Consider the following 14,977-nt stretch of genomic DNA (forward strand, 5'->3'; position numbering starts at 1 on the left):
TATGTTGCAACTATCTCATACTCAGAGCATGCTGGGACTGGCAGCCTGATGTTCTGAAGTACATGTCAAACCTGAGCTGTGATCATCACATTTAAAAAAACACAGAGCCCAGAGCAGAGCCCAGAGTCTGTCTCTATCCCGACATATGTCATTTCAACCCTGGAAAAAGTTATCTTTGTCAGAGAAGCAGTGGTGATGTTTTTTTTCTTATTGCATCTTTCTCTTCAGACTTATTTCCAGAGAACTGAAAAGGGTGTGGTGTAATGCTGGACTTTTCAGAGATTATAAAACTCTTTTAAGTTCCAAAACATTCAATGGTTGGCTTGGGTCTTTCAGAGATTTTTATTTTTGCCTTAGTGGTGAGGTGACGAGACTTTGAATGCATGCATACAGTTTTACATTTTTCAATAGACTCATTTGCAAATCTTTTTCTAATTTTCACGTTAACATTGCCTTGAATCCCCCAGAAACTGTGAAACAGGGGAGCTCCCACGCTCTACTTGCTACCCACTTTGCTCAGTCTCAGAATGCTCCAGAAATGGGCAAGTATATGAGACTCCCATCACCCACCTGGCGGGAATGGGTGAAAGACAAGAGCGTCATGTTTTCAGACATAGAAAGCGAGAAAGAAAGGGAGTGTTTGTGTGTGTATGTGTGTGTGTGTGTGTGTGAGAGAGAGAGAGAGAGAGAGAGAGAAAAAGACACAGAGAGAGAGAGAGAGAGATGATATGTGGAATATCAGGTCACACCTTTGGACAACACTCCTAGTTATGCAACGTACCATGCCGGTCAGGGCACAGATTTTGTGCTAGCAAAAGCAATATGGCCACTTAACCGGAGAGTCTATCACAATGCAGTGTATCAGGCTCAGTGGTGGAAAGTAACAAAGTACATTAACTCAACTACTGTATTTAAGTACAATTATTACATACATGATTTTTATGCTACTGTCGGCTTCTTCAACACATTTAAGAGGGAATGTTGTAGTTTCTTTGCAGATTAAGAGTTTACATACAAAAACAATAATGCATTATAAAATATGTTGCATTATTACAGATTCAACTATCAAACAGTGTGTTAAATTGTTCAAATGTACTCCATGTTGACCATCTCTAACATTAAAATACTGCTTACACGTTAATGCATCAGTAATAATACGCTGATATTATAATATATAATGCAACAACACTGGGAAGGGCCTACTAAGTACTAATAAGTAAAATGTTGAATGCAGGACTTTTACTTGTTATGAAGTATTTCTACTTTTTATTTTTACTGTGGTTATTATACTTTTACTCAAGTAAGTACTTCTTCCATAATTGATCATGCTGGATTTACCAAAAAAAGTAGATTTCTGAATAAAAAGTTCACTCTACTTGTTGGTAGAATGCTTAAAACGGGAAAAATAAATATGCTGATCATGAATTAGGGAGTACTGTACAGTCAACTACAGAGGCTAATACTGTTGAGATTGTTGGATATGCCTTGCCTTTTAGTAGCATGCAGTTCTTGTAACTGACTTTAAAGTTTAGAACTTTCTGTAGTGAACTACTGTACCGTGGAAATCGTGATAGTGCATGTATCTTGATAAAAGGTTCTTATCCGTCGTAGAGCTTTTGTGGGTGGAGGAAGGTTTGAGGTGTGAAGTTTATTTGTAATAGATAAAAGTAGCATGCCGAACCTCATAAAAGTTTCCATTACAGCTTTCTGTTGGCTTTGTCTTTGTTTGAAGCATGGTCATTTGTAAATATGGGAATATGATACAGCTAACTGACAGTTAAATTGCTAGCACTACATACTATATATGCACTATAATGCAGTGGCCTGGAAAACACACTCACATTGCCACGTTTTTCTTTCCAATTACATGGGTTCCACCCTGCATGAGGCAACATGGCTAAAAAAATAGGCTCCCCAACTATAAGATGCACGTGAACATAAAACTGACATCCTAAGTGAAATTAATTTTATCTGACGTCTGTTGCCACCTCCCTTACACTCACTCATGCTAATTTAAACATCATGTTGGTTTTATTGCAGTATCAGTTGGTACAAAGAGGCATTCTGACCTAGACACAGAGGGAAATTGATTTCCCACTTGCTTTTCAGAGGCTTTGGTCTCAGACACCCAGCTGCAGTGGTGTCTGTGTCTGGAGGCCTCAGCAGCAGGCTGTCAAATGGAAAACTGGCCATGGCCATAATGACTTCAGCACTCAAATAATCTGTTGGTCAGAGTTTAAGTTAATTTATTTTTTCATTTATTTATTTTTGTCTTGAAACCTTCCGTCCTTTCCTTGATGTTTTGCTTTCATATTATTTAAATGTCACTTTTTTTTTCATCACATTCTCCAACACCTCCCTGTGTGTTCGCGAAGTGCATAGTGACCAGAAATGAAAGAACTGTGGTAGACTCTCAGGCATTTCATTTAGGTTAAATTGAGCCTCAAAGAGCCACATTTACGAGCACGATCAGGCCTCTTTAGAGAAAATTTGTCATGCTGCTGGTGTGGTGGACAGAATGTGTGAATAACAACGGGCTGAACCACAGGTTTGACAGATGAACGCCACAAAATTCAAATCTAAACCCTTTTAACATTAACCCGTACTTCTAGCTTTAGATTTAAATTCTAGCTGTCATTCATAGCCTTAAGGTCAGTGCACAAATAGCTACATGCAGAGATGACAGATTTTGGGGACATTAACTCTATGGTGACATTTCATTTCTTTATAAATTTGTCCATCAAGGATTGTATTGTAAGTCCTTACATTTTAGCTTAATGGCTGCCCAGAGTGCTGCTCACTCTAATCAAAACAAACATTACACTTTACTCTCACTTGGGGCTGGGGTAAGCAATTTATTTCAGAAGCATTGTTTTTATATTTGTTGAAATTATCTTCACATTCTGACAGAAATCAGTAAATCAAATACTCTTCCTTTCTCATCTGTCCGTTTATATATGAAGCTATAGGCAGCAGCCAGTTAGCTTAGCTGAGTTTAGCATATGGGAGAGACTAGCTAATGCTACCTGTTTAATCCATACAGAAACCAAAAGGTGTAGCAAATAAACATTGTGGTTTTACAGGGAGTCATTTGCCATACTATTTCTTGGCTTGGTACACATTAAACAAACAAAATGTAACGTGTAAATTAGTGAGATTTAGAAGTGCTTGTAAGCAGATTTTTTTTACCTCTGGACAGAGCCAGGCTACCAGTTTCCCCTCTATCCAGTCATTATGCTAAGCTAAGTGTTTGCTTTCTCCAGTTTCATGTCTGCTGTACAGACGCGTACGTGGTATCGATCTCCTCATTTAATTCTCGGCATGAAAGCGAATAAGGTATTTCCCAAAATGCTAAACTAGTCTTTAAAGACTTTCGTAACATAATCTTCCTGTGTCTCAGTGAGTCACAATGTGTTTTAAAAATTTATTTATTTGACTTATCCTGTAACAGCAGTTTACTACACAGGGAGACGCAGTTTGAATATCCATTCAGTCGTCTGTTGATACTTGTCGTGCCTGGTCTTCAACTTATGTCCTTGTAAACACACATGGGCCTTTGCTGAGCTGAATAAGGCCCACCTTCTATCTCTTTCTTGTACCACAGAGCCTAATTTACAAGCTCTCTCCCTCTGCTTGTTCCTAAGCAACAGCCGCTCCTTGTTTACCTTTGCGTTTTTGCATTGTGATTCTTGTCAGAACAACATATCCCCCAGGCCCTCGGGAGACTGATTGTCAGGCCTCTTTATTCAAAGTACTATTGAAGCAAAGGTTACCATGTCACTGATGTATATATCACCCTGAAAAAGTAATAGGTTTAGAAACATTTTTATTAAACTCATATACTTATCTTCTTCTACTTCCCACATATAATTATTACAGATCCTTGATATAGTTAAACAATAACGCCATGTAAATATATTGTTATATAACCAGATTAAGCACGTCTGTCTCTTTAGCAAGGTAGTTTATTGTCCTGCACCCATGCTGCACCTTCCTCACTGCCTGGCAATCATAAATGAGTGTTTTTCATAAAGCCTTCTCAAATATTGACCGTGCTGGGCAGTCTGTTCTTCTGTTTCACATCTCCAAAGGTGAAATCAACCTTTGATTGATGTTTGCAGCAGCTGAAATAAATTAAAATTGTTGGCATTAGTACAGTAATCCTAACTTTTTTGTTTTTAGTCGTGTAGTGCACGTCAGACATAGTTCCAAAAAAACATGTCAGGATGACGAGATAAAGTGACTGAAGTGCAAGTAATGTTGTAATACCTAAAGCATGCAATCCAAACATTCGTCATGACTACATGAGTTGTAGTTTAAGCTTGTTAGTTCAGTCACATAGCTTAACCGTTTTGTCCTATTTTGAAGTATGCACATGACATCATGAAATGCAATGACTCGGCACTTCTCTCCTGAGACTTTTACTGGCTTCAAGATTAGATGGAAACACTGGTCCATGATACCTAATACCACACTGACCTAGTATCCAGTTGTGTGAAATCAGATAAGCTGTTTTTGTAGCGCTTTTTAAACAGAGATCCTGCAATACTCCCATAAAGAAAACCCTCAATTCTCCAGCTTGTTTTTTACACTGAATGTTTTAGTGAATAGAAATGTATTGTCTGCCATTTTGGGAAATATGCTTATTTCTTTTCTTGCCAAGAGTTAGCTGAGAAGATTAATACTGCTCTTTTGTCTGTATGCTACATATAAAGCTACATACAGCATAGCATAACATTTTAACTTTGCTCTATCTAATGAGAACTATCCACCTTTCAGCACCTCTAAAGCTCACTAAATAATATGTTTTATCTTGCTTATTTACTTCCTACAAAAACAAAGTGTAAAACTGACAAGTTGCAGTTTTATGGGGGTTATTTTATCTTTATGCTAAGCTATGCTAACTCTCCTGCATATTTGCTGTAGGCTACAGGTGTGAGAGTGGTATAGATTTTCTCATTTCAAAAAGATAAAAAGCGTAATCCCAATACTGTTGAACTATGAAAAGCTTGACCCCAAAGTGTATGACAAGACAGAGAAAAAATTTGGTTATCTCATATCTGTTTTTATTCCCTCTCTAGGCGTGTTACATATTGCTGCATGCCTGACTATGGGTGGACACATCAGTCTGCTTGTGTCCAGACCTGTTTGGTATGCAGCCTCCTTTGTAACAGCTGGGTCCCCTGTTCATAGCCTTGACTGAGACTTGGAGCCCTGAGATTTCAGTGCTCCATCTGAACATGTAATTTTTAGTATGCTGCAATGCTTGTGTGGAAAATATGTTGGCAAAGTTCATACAGTGTATAAGCTCTGAATGGAATTTCTCCCTTTGAAAAAAATTAGCTGTTACATAATCAGATGGCGGCTATCAATGGTAAATTTGTTTATTGGTATGCTATAGAAAGAATCAGGATTTTCATCAATCACCTTGTTTTTATTGGCGCTTGGTTTATAGGATGTGCTGTTATTTTTCTGGGTATGATATTCTCTCTTGCTGCTGCCAGTATACCTGTGCTGTGACATGTTAACGTCGGTATGAATGTAAACACATCAGAGATGGGCGTGTAAATAAGCTATTTCAGAAGCAGGTACAGTATGCAGCACAGTAGTGCACACAGTAGGGTTTGAATTTAGCTTTGTTTTACGAGAATTTATATAAATGTTGTATGTAAAATTATTTTATTTTGTCTTTTACCTTTTACAGAGAGGTGATTCTATGCACTAGCTTCCTGTACATGTGTAATATCTGTGGGAGGCTTGCTTACTATATAAAAAGGAGAGAATTTAGCTTTTACACTCTAGTCATGCATCAAATTGATCCCACACAGCAGCCAAAACAACAGCAGTCCGGATGAAGTATTTCAAATATGTCTGCAAGAAAGGAATCAGCAGGGCAATGCAAGGCAACTGACACACATGCACAGGCTTGCACGTTTTCATCCTTGCCTTTTGTGTTTGTTTGTTTTTTTTGTTACTTGGAATCATTGTGATTTTGAAATAGAAGAAATTACATGATCGAGCTAAGACACAAGAGAGGCTCTAGGGAGCAATATTTTTACCTGGCAGGTTCATATTATTTTCAGATGTAATTTCAGATTGCCAGAATTGAACAAATAGACAAAGGTTTTTCTGTCTTCTTGAGCCAGATGCATCGAATGCTATATAATTCAATAAAAGAGTGTAGTGGACATGGTCATGGCAGGTTATGGAAAGTAAAGCAGGTTAAAATTGTGTCTTACTTTCCAGACATTGTTAATATGTCCTGCACACCTGAACAGTGTCAACATATTGTTGCTGCTTGACCAAATGTGTCCGTTCAAAACCAGTTTCTAAAAGGACCAAATTTACAAATTAGATCTATAAGAAACAATGGACGATCAACATTTGTACTGTTCTCCACACTTACCAGCTCGGACAGGCCCTCAGAGCAGACTAACCTGTAAACTCAATAAATAACGTTGTGATTTTTATGCATTTGCACATCTTGTTTCGGGATATCTAGAGAACGTCTTGCCATTTTTAGTGGTTAGGTCAATGCTATGACCTTGGAAAGACTCACAGTAATGTAGAAAACATTTAAGCGGCAGGACTCTCATTTTGTATAACATCACTGGTTGTAGATTATATCAGCTCTGCTGAGCACTGCTGTTGTTAAATGATGTAGCCTTGAGTGGTAATTTTAAAAAGATCCCCAACATTTATACATATTATTGTATGCTGTACAGACTGTAAAGTCCCTTGAGGCAAATAGTGGTTTGTGATATTGGGCTATATAAATAAAATTTACTTGACTTGCTAGTCCAGTCTTACTTCACATCTTACTGACAGTGTCCAGATGCTTTAATAAAATCTTACAGCCTTGTGGACATTACAGAAGCACATAGCGCATCAAACTGTGATGTTTGAGGGATGCAGATGTCTTTTGTAAAACTTTGCTGCAATTTCCTGTCCTGTTTTCACAACTTCTGTGGCATGTGGCCTGTTGCCACATAATAGAAACAGGCCGCTGGGGGTAGTTTTGACAAATGCGCTGCTGTGTTAAGTTTAAGTTAAAACGGGCTTCTCTTTGGCAAAACCTGGTAAGACAGCAGTTAGATAGACAAGATGGAAATAAATGACAGTTTTGAAAAAAACATTGTGATTTGGATTTGTGTGGTTTAATTTCCAGGCCTATCGTTTGTTCATATTAACTAGCAGAAAAAGTAAATTCAACAGATAGAATTTTTCTACAATGTTAATGAATGGCTGTATGTGCTTTAGGGCATTTATTCTCAGTGGCTCATAAAAAAAGTTTGCAGGGTGCTCTAGTTGCACACATGGCATGTAAGTATACTGATATACTTGTCTAGTGTTCTGACCTATAAGTGAAAACTGTGTGACAGGAACCATGTAGTTTGTTCTGAGAATTTCAGTAAAACCGACTCATGGGGCCACAAGTAAGGGATGCTTGCATGCATGCATGTGTGTGTGCATGTGTGTGTGAAGGGGTGGGGGGTTAGTAATGCTTGTCTGTGTTTGCTCTCCTCGTGTCACCATTGTGGGGAAGAAATGTCTGCAAATAGCAGGTGTGGCTTTGTGAGCCCTTTGTGATCCCTTTAATTCACCATCATTGTCATTAAACAACCTGAGTGTAGCAGGCTAAAAATGTCAGAAGGTGAGAAAATATCTAATGGTGTCTAATTTGTAGATCATATTTGAATAAACACTTTCAACCTGCTATTCTAATACACAGTATTGTATTTGTGGGTCCAAAAAAACAGTTATCTGTGCTTAAACTACTAGAGACTTTGACTTGTGCTTGCAAAACGTGTTTTCCTGTGGGTTTACTAAACTAAACTACTAATTACTAATTTTATATTAATTTTTCATGCTCTTATCTTGTTTTTGTTTTTTTGTATTATTCTTTACACTTGTTAAAGCACTTTGTAACTTGTTTTTGAAAAGTGCTCTACAAATAAGGATTATTATTATTATTATTATTATAAACTAAAATACATTTTTCATTGAAAGTCAATGATTTTTTCTTTTGCGTCACTTGTGTAGATAATTCTAGTAATGATATTATTCATGGAAGAAATGCTACCTTTGTCACAAGACTCATATCTACGAGAGTAATAGCATGTTGTTTGAGAAGGAAGGAGGGGGAGTTGAGAACTTTCCGCTCTTACACAGAGGAAGAAATTTTCTTCTCAGTGTGGTTTAACAGACAGGAAGTAGCAGAAACCCACTGCTCAGTGATGCTGTTCCTGTGAGTGCAAGATTCACAGGTCAGTTTGTGGGTGTTTTTTCTGCCCAGTTTTAAAATATGTCACTGCTATATCTGGCTGGCATCATTTATCTCGTATGCCCCTAAACAAGAAAGTCCAATTCGCTGCGCTGTGATACAGGTTATTATGTAAATGGTTGATATAGACAGAGAACGAATGGCCATTTGGTTCTCATCAGGAAAAGTGCCTCTTACAAATCTGAATACAAACTGACCACAAAAGTGGAATCTGGTCTCTAGAGATGTTTCTGAATGTTTGTCACTGGGGACATTACTGAGCTTTTGTCCCTGTTCTCCAGATCATATTATCCCACTAAAGCTAATGTCTTATCTTGTGTCAAATGTCAAATGGTATAACTAATAGCCTAGTGTGTTAGTTGGCACAAACAACTCTTGTCACAGGAAAGCATGGGTCTTTCTCCTAGAACCTTGAGCCTGAATGGAAAAGTACAAGTCTCAGAGGAGATGAGATTAAATTCCATTCTCCTTCTGAAAGCCCATGCTCGAGGTGACTTTTTTCTTTTAGTCTTCATTTGGCACGGCTGAGCTAAATGTCTCCTACTTTCAGACAGACGCAGTGAGTGCTGGCTCGGACACAGTGCCCAGTGCAGGGTATGCGTTTCTGATGCTTTGTTTTCTGCAGCTGCATGCCATTAGCCACTGTCTATGCCTGCCTCTGTGCCCATTTCTGCCATTTTATCGCCACACGCATGGTGTGGCCTTAGGATTGCAGTGAATGCACTCCTTTATTCATCTCTATAAAGTGGAGTAGAGTTTGAAGCATGGTGAGACATGCTGTATTGTGCAATGCTGGGTGGTGAGTAAAATATAGAATGCACAGAAAATACTGTATACAAAACAGTTGTTAAAGTGCTGACATAGTGCTGTAGCAGTGGTGAATACCACCTCTGTGTGTTTTTTGTCTGGCGTTGATGCAACTGCTTAATTACTGTCTTCTTACTCTGTTGAATTAGCAAACACTTTTGTAGCACTATGAGCATGTCTGCTGCTATAACTCAATCAAGACCTTTTTTAGTATCTTCAAATATAGGAAAGATGAAGATTAATACACATACATTGTCATTGCTTACTTTACTTTTTCTTTCACTGAACTGAGCCATGTTTTTACTTTGCCAAAACATTTGTATTTGAGCTATTTTTCTTGGCGCTAAAAGTACCATTGTTACATACTGCTGCGTAGTTTAATGACATCTGTAGTAAAACATGCCCAAAAGGGAATTGCTGCCCAGAAATGATGACCAAGATCCTCTGATGCTCTTATGGGCTATCACAGGGCTCCAGGAATGAGCTCGAGCCTCACATCACTGAGTCATTTCCTTTACAGGAACCCAGAGGATCCTGCAATAACAGCATGTCTGTGCTGACAGCCATTCAATAACATGGTAGTGGTAAACCCACGCATTTTCTTCCATCTTGCACATCAGTGTTTCTCTACACAGCTGAATTGGGAAATCTAAACCTTTGTAGGGCTCATTTATGGTTAAGATTTTTTTTTCTGTGAGTACTGAAATGTGTCACTCAGCAGAGTAGGATGAAGGGCAAAATCACTGTTTCTGTCAGTTTAGAAACCTTTGCAGGTGTTTAGTGAGTGCAGAGAGAACTCTTGATTTATGTCCAGTTCAGTTTTTACCTGTTACCTATACCTGTGTGGGAAAAAGATTTCACATACCAGGAATACCACCCGCTCTCTGACACCAACACCAGCATCAGCAGTCCTGTGACTGCCGCCGTATCTCCAACCACCCCAGTGCACTGCTGAACATGTCATGTCACCTGATGAAATCTGCATATTTGTAACCTGAGCTGAAAATGGCTGTTAAGTAAAGTTTGCCCTGGTCCTTTTCTCGCATCTCTCCAATGTTTGCACTCACCACATGCAGGGTGAGTCATTGCATAGTCATTCAATTGGCTTAAATTACCTCCTTTCATGGTCAACAATGAGCTCAGCTGAAGAGACTAAAGCAGTGGAAGTAGAGCCTTCTGGGAATGCTCCATTTGTTCATGAATCCTTACTCTAATTGGTTGTTATTGCGACTGGCAGTCCCCATCCTGAAGGGGTGGAGTAGGCCAGTGTTTGCTTTATACTCCTCCTCAGTCTGCTGTTCACCAGGCTGCCATATATAACAGACAGTGGAGGAGAGCAGATTGATAGACAGAATCACATCACCATGGTCACAGACAAGGGCCATGATGGAGCCATACTATCAGCTTTTGGGATATTAGGGTAAATCACTGGGGCTGCTACTGATGATTATTTTCATAGTTAAGAATTTGACAATTGACAAATCACCTGCCTATCACAAGTGTGCAGACCCAAGGGAGATGACAACCAACTTTTTGCTTTTGTTAAAAGTAAAAAAAAGAAAAGCTCACATGAATTCAGTTTATTATATGAGACAGAAAAGAAACATTAATTCCTGGCATTGGTAAACATAGTGGAGCATTTAGCAGCCAAAGAGCCAGATATCTCCCTCTAGGGTTGGTGGAGACCAAAATAGAGCTAATGAATATGAAGAATATTACATACATTCATCAGGTGGTCAAAAACATGATATCCAATGGATATTAGAAAAATAGGTAAACTGTGTGTACGTGTTGAATACCTTTGCTATAACTTCACAAGGTGATAATACATCAATATTGCGTCTTCTGCTGCTCCAAAGTGGCCAGAAATCAATTAATGCTGCTTTAAACTATGTATTTATTACAAATGATTTAAATAGCATTTTTGCCTTTGCAATGTGTTTGGACACAGGACACCGCAGTTACACATTTGATGCTGTAGTGCTCATACTAAAATGTTCGAGTCTGTCAAAAGAAGGCCCCACCCAGAGCGAGTCACAGGCAGTCTATTTGCTCTGTGGGCTATTATGCATTGACTAACATCCCAGTAAAATCCCTCCCTTTGCTGTTCTCCTCCTCTTCTCCTCTTCATGACGTAGTAAGTGCAGTTACAACCCTGCTCCTGTGCTGGGACAAGGCAGCTGTTGTCATGTGCTCGGGGATAATGGGCAGGCTGCGTCTGACTAATGGCTGGCTCTCTTGTATCCCTGTCTGCTGTTAGCACCATGCCAACTGGGACATTCAGACCAATGATGCACTGTCAGGAAGGATATAGAAAATACATAAACACTGACACAGTCTGATGCATTGCCGTATGAATACAGCAGGGGACACACATACACAGACACATAAAGTCAATTAGACACACAAATATAAAGAACTGGGAGGGAGAATACAAGATTTACTGTTCACTTCAATCTTGATTCCCGCTGATCTTGCCAATCTCCCGCAGTCTGTTTCCTGTCATCTGACAACCCATTCATTTACCCCCATAAGCTGAAATGTTCACACTAACTGCTCCATCAATATCCATAAATCTAACAGAACCTGTTACAGCTAAAGAGGAATCAAGATGCTCTGTTACAGAGAACGTGCCTCCTCATATCTGGGAGAATGCAGCGAGGCTGGGCAGGACAATTTCAGAGTGATCCCATGTGACACAGACCACTGTGTCCTACACTATCTCATCCCACATGGGGTGTCTTGGTCCGGCTTCACAGAGACCAGATGAGGGCATCTGCTGTAAATGTGTGGGTGTGTATGGTCCATGTAAAATTGCAACTGGAGACTCACTTAGCAAGCAGACACATGTCCACAGACATGATTTCTTTTGTTTTGTTTTTTTAAAACATGATTTATACATCTTCCTCCATTTGGAAGATCCTTACAGTATATCCCCTTGTTTCTGCTTGAGTCTGGTAATGGCTTGACACACTCAATCAGCGCCAATATGCCAAGAAGACCAGGGCACTGAAGAGCTCCAGAGAGATGGCTGCAGCGTCCAGCTCAGTGAAACACTAGCCCGTCTCTCCTCTACCTCCCAGAAGGATGTTTTCCAGACCACAGTCACATGTTACTATTCTGTCTGGATGTTTGGCAGAAAGATAAACTAAATCGCAAAATTTGTTTGGCCCCTGTGCTCCACAAGCTGCAGAACTTGCCCCCCCCCCAATCCCCCCATCCCCCCATCCCCAGCACCTAGTCAGTCACACAGGCATTTCATAGAAAATAACCTCCACCCTGCAGCAGTGGAAAAAGCAGGGATGGTGTGTGTGTGTGTGTGTGTGTGTGTGTGTGTGTGTGTGTGTGTTGGGGGTGGGAGTGTATAAAACATTGCCATCTCTTACTTCTTTACTGCTACCAGTTCTTTGGTCCCTGAGAAGGAGGAGGTGGGGGTTTGTGGCCCTGGGCTGTCCGTTTATTCTTCAGCCTAACATCAGCCCCTCCCGTCCTTCAAACCTGCCTTTGGGTATGGGGTTGACACACACACACACACACACTAACGAGCACATGACCACCAGTTTCTCTCCCCCACTGCCTGTGATCACAGTATCTTCCCGAGGGTCAGCACAGAGTATCATCAGACGAGTGATCTCTCGTGTGTGTGTGTGTGTGTGTGTGTGTGTGTGTGTGTGTAGAGGGAGGGTTCGTTCAGACCCCTCTCCGCCCCAGCACTCACTCATGTGATCATGATATCAGCCCTGGAGCCTTAGGATCTTGGGTGGTTTGCTGAGGGGTGTCTTCACTTCAGGGACGGAGACAGCTATGAAATGAGAGGCATGAAGTGGTCAAATCAAAATAAGTTGTGAGATCCTCCTGATGCTGATATGTTGTGCTTATTTTAGCGTTGCAAAAATGGTATAAATTAGTTGATAGAAAGAAAATAAATTGGCAACTATTGTGATAAATGATTTTAAAGTTATTTTTCAAGCAGAAATGCCAAACACTTGAGGATTGCAGGTTCTCAAATGTCAGAATTTTCAGCTATTCTTGGTCTGAAACCTGTTTTTCTGGTGAGCACAGAAGACTTTTTTACTTGGTCTTGATTCGCTCTGAGTTTATTAGAGGGTTTGTCAGGCAGTGAGGCAACAATCTGCCATTGATCTGATTTCTCTGCTGAAACTTGTGGCTTTTTCAGCTTTGAACATCAGATCTAGACATAGCCCAGATAAGTGTGTCCTGCCTGAAACTGTGTAGGTCTGGTTATTATTTGAATTGTGAGTTTTAAGGCCTCAAAAACACTCACACAAGGATTCTTTTTCTGTGCCATCCCTGCTCCTACCTTCCTCTCTTGTCTCTGTGAAATTAAATCTGATCTAATATGTCTATTGACCCTAGCCCCTGTCTCTATCTCTCTCTCCCAGGTGTAGATGCTCCAGGCGCAGCGGGACCCAGCCTCCGTGTCAGAGAGGGACGAGGCTGCTCCCACCTGGGCCACAGCACTCCTCTGAAACCCGGATCGTGGTCTCTCTTTCGGAGCGCTAACCACCCAGATTAGAGAACAGGAGGACGACAGGGAAGCCATTTTGTGAGGTGAAGCTGAGTCTCTGTCCGTACCGACGAGGAGCCAGGCATAGTCATTGCCAGGATATTTTAAGTTGCCCTCTGAACTCCACTACCATGACGACTGCAGTACAGCCCAGCGAACTGGTGTTTGAATTTGCCAGCAACGGGATGGACGAAATCAATCAGGTATCGCACTGGAGAAACCACATTTCAAACTTAATCCAGATGTTTGTTGCTTTTAATGCGTGACTGGGCCTGTAGACTACAATTTATTATTTGATCAAAAGACCTTTGGACCAGTGTTTGACCATCCATTTTTTAAAAGCCAGATATACTGTATGTGATCTTGTTGATACATCTAAGACTTTTCATAGCAGGGCAAACAAACCTTGTGTAAACAGCATGGTCACTGGGGTAGGATTAGTCGTGGCTCAGAGCCTGTGATCTTTAACTCTGACAACATGTTGGGGAACGAGGCAGGCGGAGGGGAGGATGGAGCAGAGAGGAGGTCTGGGAAGAAGAGTGTGGGCTGCTGGGAGCACAGAAATGGAAAGATTGAAAAATCTGCAGCGAGGTTAGGTTAGGGTGCGTGGGAGGGACAGGGTGGGGCTTGGCCATCAATGTGTTTGTGGCACAAAGGTTAATGTGTGTGCATGCGATGTGAACCTGTGCCTATGTGTCTTTTCATTGCCCGGTCAGGTGTGCAGTTATTTCATCCCCACACCTGTGTCTGAATCCTGTGGAGCAGGCTTGATTGTAAGTGTGGTTGTATGATGTATATGTGTTCTTATATCTGTGTGTGTATCTAGAGTGGCAAGTTGTCACTGGATCCCTGAATAGCACCAGTTCAGGCCAAACCTGACAGACCAGTTACAAGGCTGCTTGGAAGTGATGGGATAATTCAACTAAATGACTTGTATTGTTCCAGTGTTCCAGTTTTGTTCCTTGCTGAACCCACTCAGCCTGTTAAGCAAGCAGCATGCCCCTATTTGCTAAGTCCTGGAAACACCCCCAAAAAGCAACAACACAGTAACATATGACTGCTGAGGCCATTTTGTTTCTGCTGGTTGTTGTTAAGATTTATTTTGGCCTCAATAAAGCTGTTTTAGCTCAGTGAAATCACAGGGAGGGTTCTGTAATGATTAGCCATGCTATATTGGTTTTTAAGTCAATAAGTAGCTCCCTAAGGTGCATTATGTAATGACTGTAGGATGATACTTAACGTTTGATCTAACAATGGGTAGCCACAAAAAAAAACTTGAACTTGATTTGAAATAAAAATCTAAGTAAAGGTTTCTACATAGTCAAAGACATTTGGCTTCTAGTCAAACAACCCATTTT

General features: G+C 40.4%; 1 protein-coding gene across 3 annotated transcripts in view; it reads left to right on the plus strand.

The window, feature by feature from the left end:
• The window catches only part of elf1 (E74-like ETS transcription factor 1), a 40,129-nt gene that overhangs the window by 15,059 nt on the left and 10,093 nt on the right, over positions 1-14,977 (plus strand). For 2 of the 3 annotated variants that reach the window (XM_046031531.1, XM_046031532.1), the window contains exons 2-3: positions 13,495-13,822; positions 14,336-14,392. In XM_046031531.1, the coding sequence (XP_045887487.1) occupies positions 13,751-13,822; positions 14,336-14,392 (129 nt within the window). In that variant the 5' untranslated portion in view covers positions 13,495-13,750. The remainder of the gene's footprint in view (positions 1-13,494; positions 13,823-14,335; positions 14,393-14,977) is intronic. The other variant, XM_046031534.1, reaches the window with a different exon arrangement.

The sequence above is a fragment of the Micropterus dolomieu genome, linkage group LG19, assembly GCF_021292245.1.
Source record: "Micropterus dolomieu isolate WLL.071019.BEF.003 ecotype Adirondacks linkage group LG19, ASM2129224v1, whole genome shotgun sequence".
Lineage (NCBI taxonomy): Eukaryota > Metazoa > Chordata > Actinopteri > Centrarchiformes > Centrarchidae > Micropterus > Micropterus dolomieu.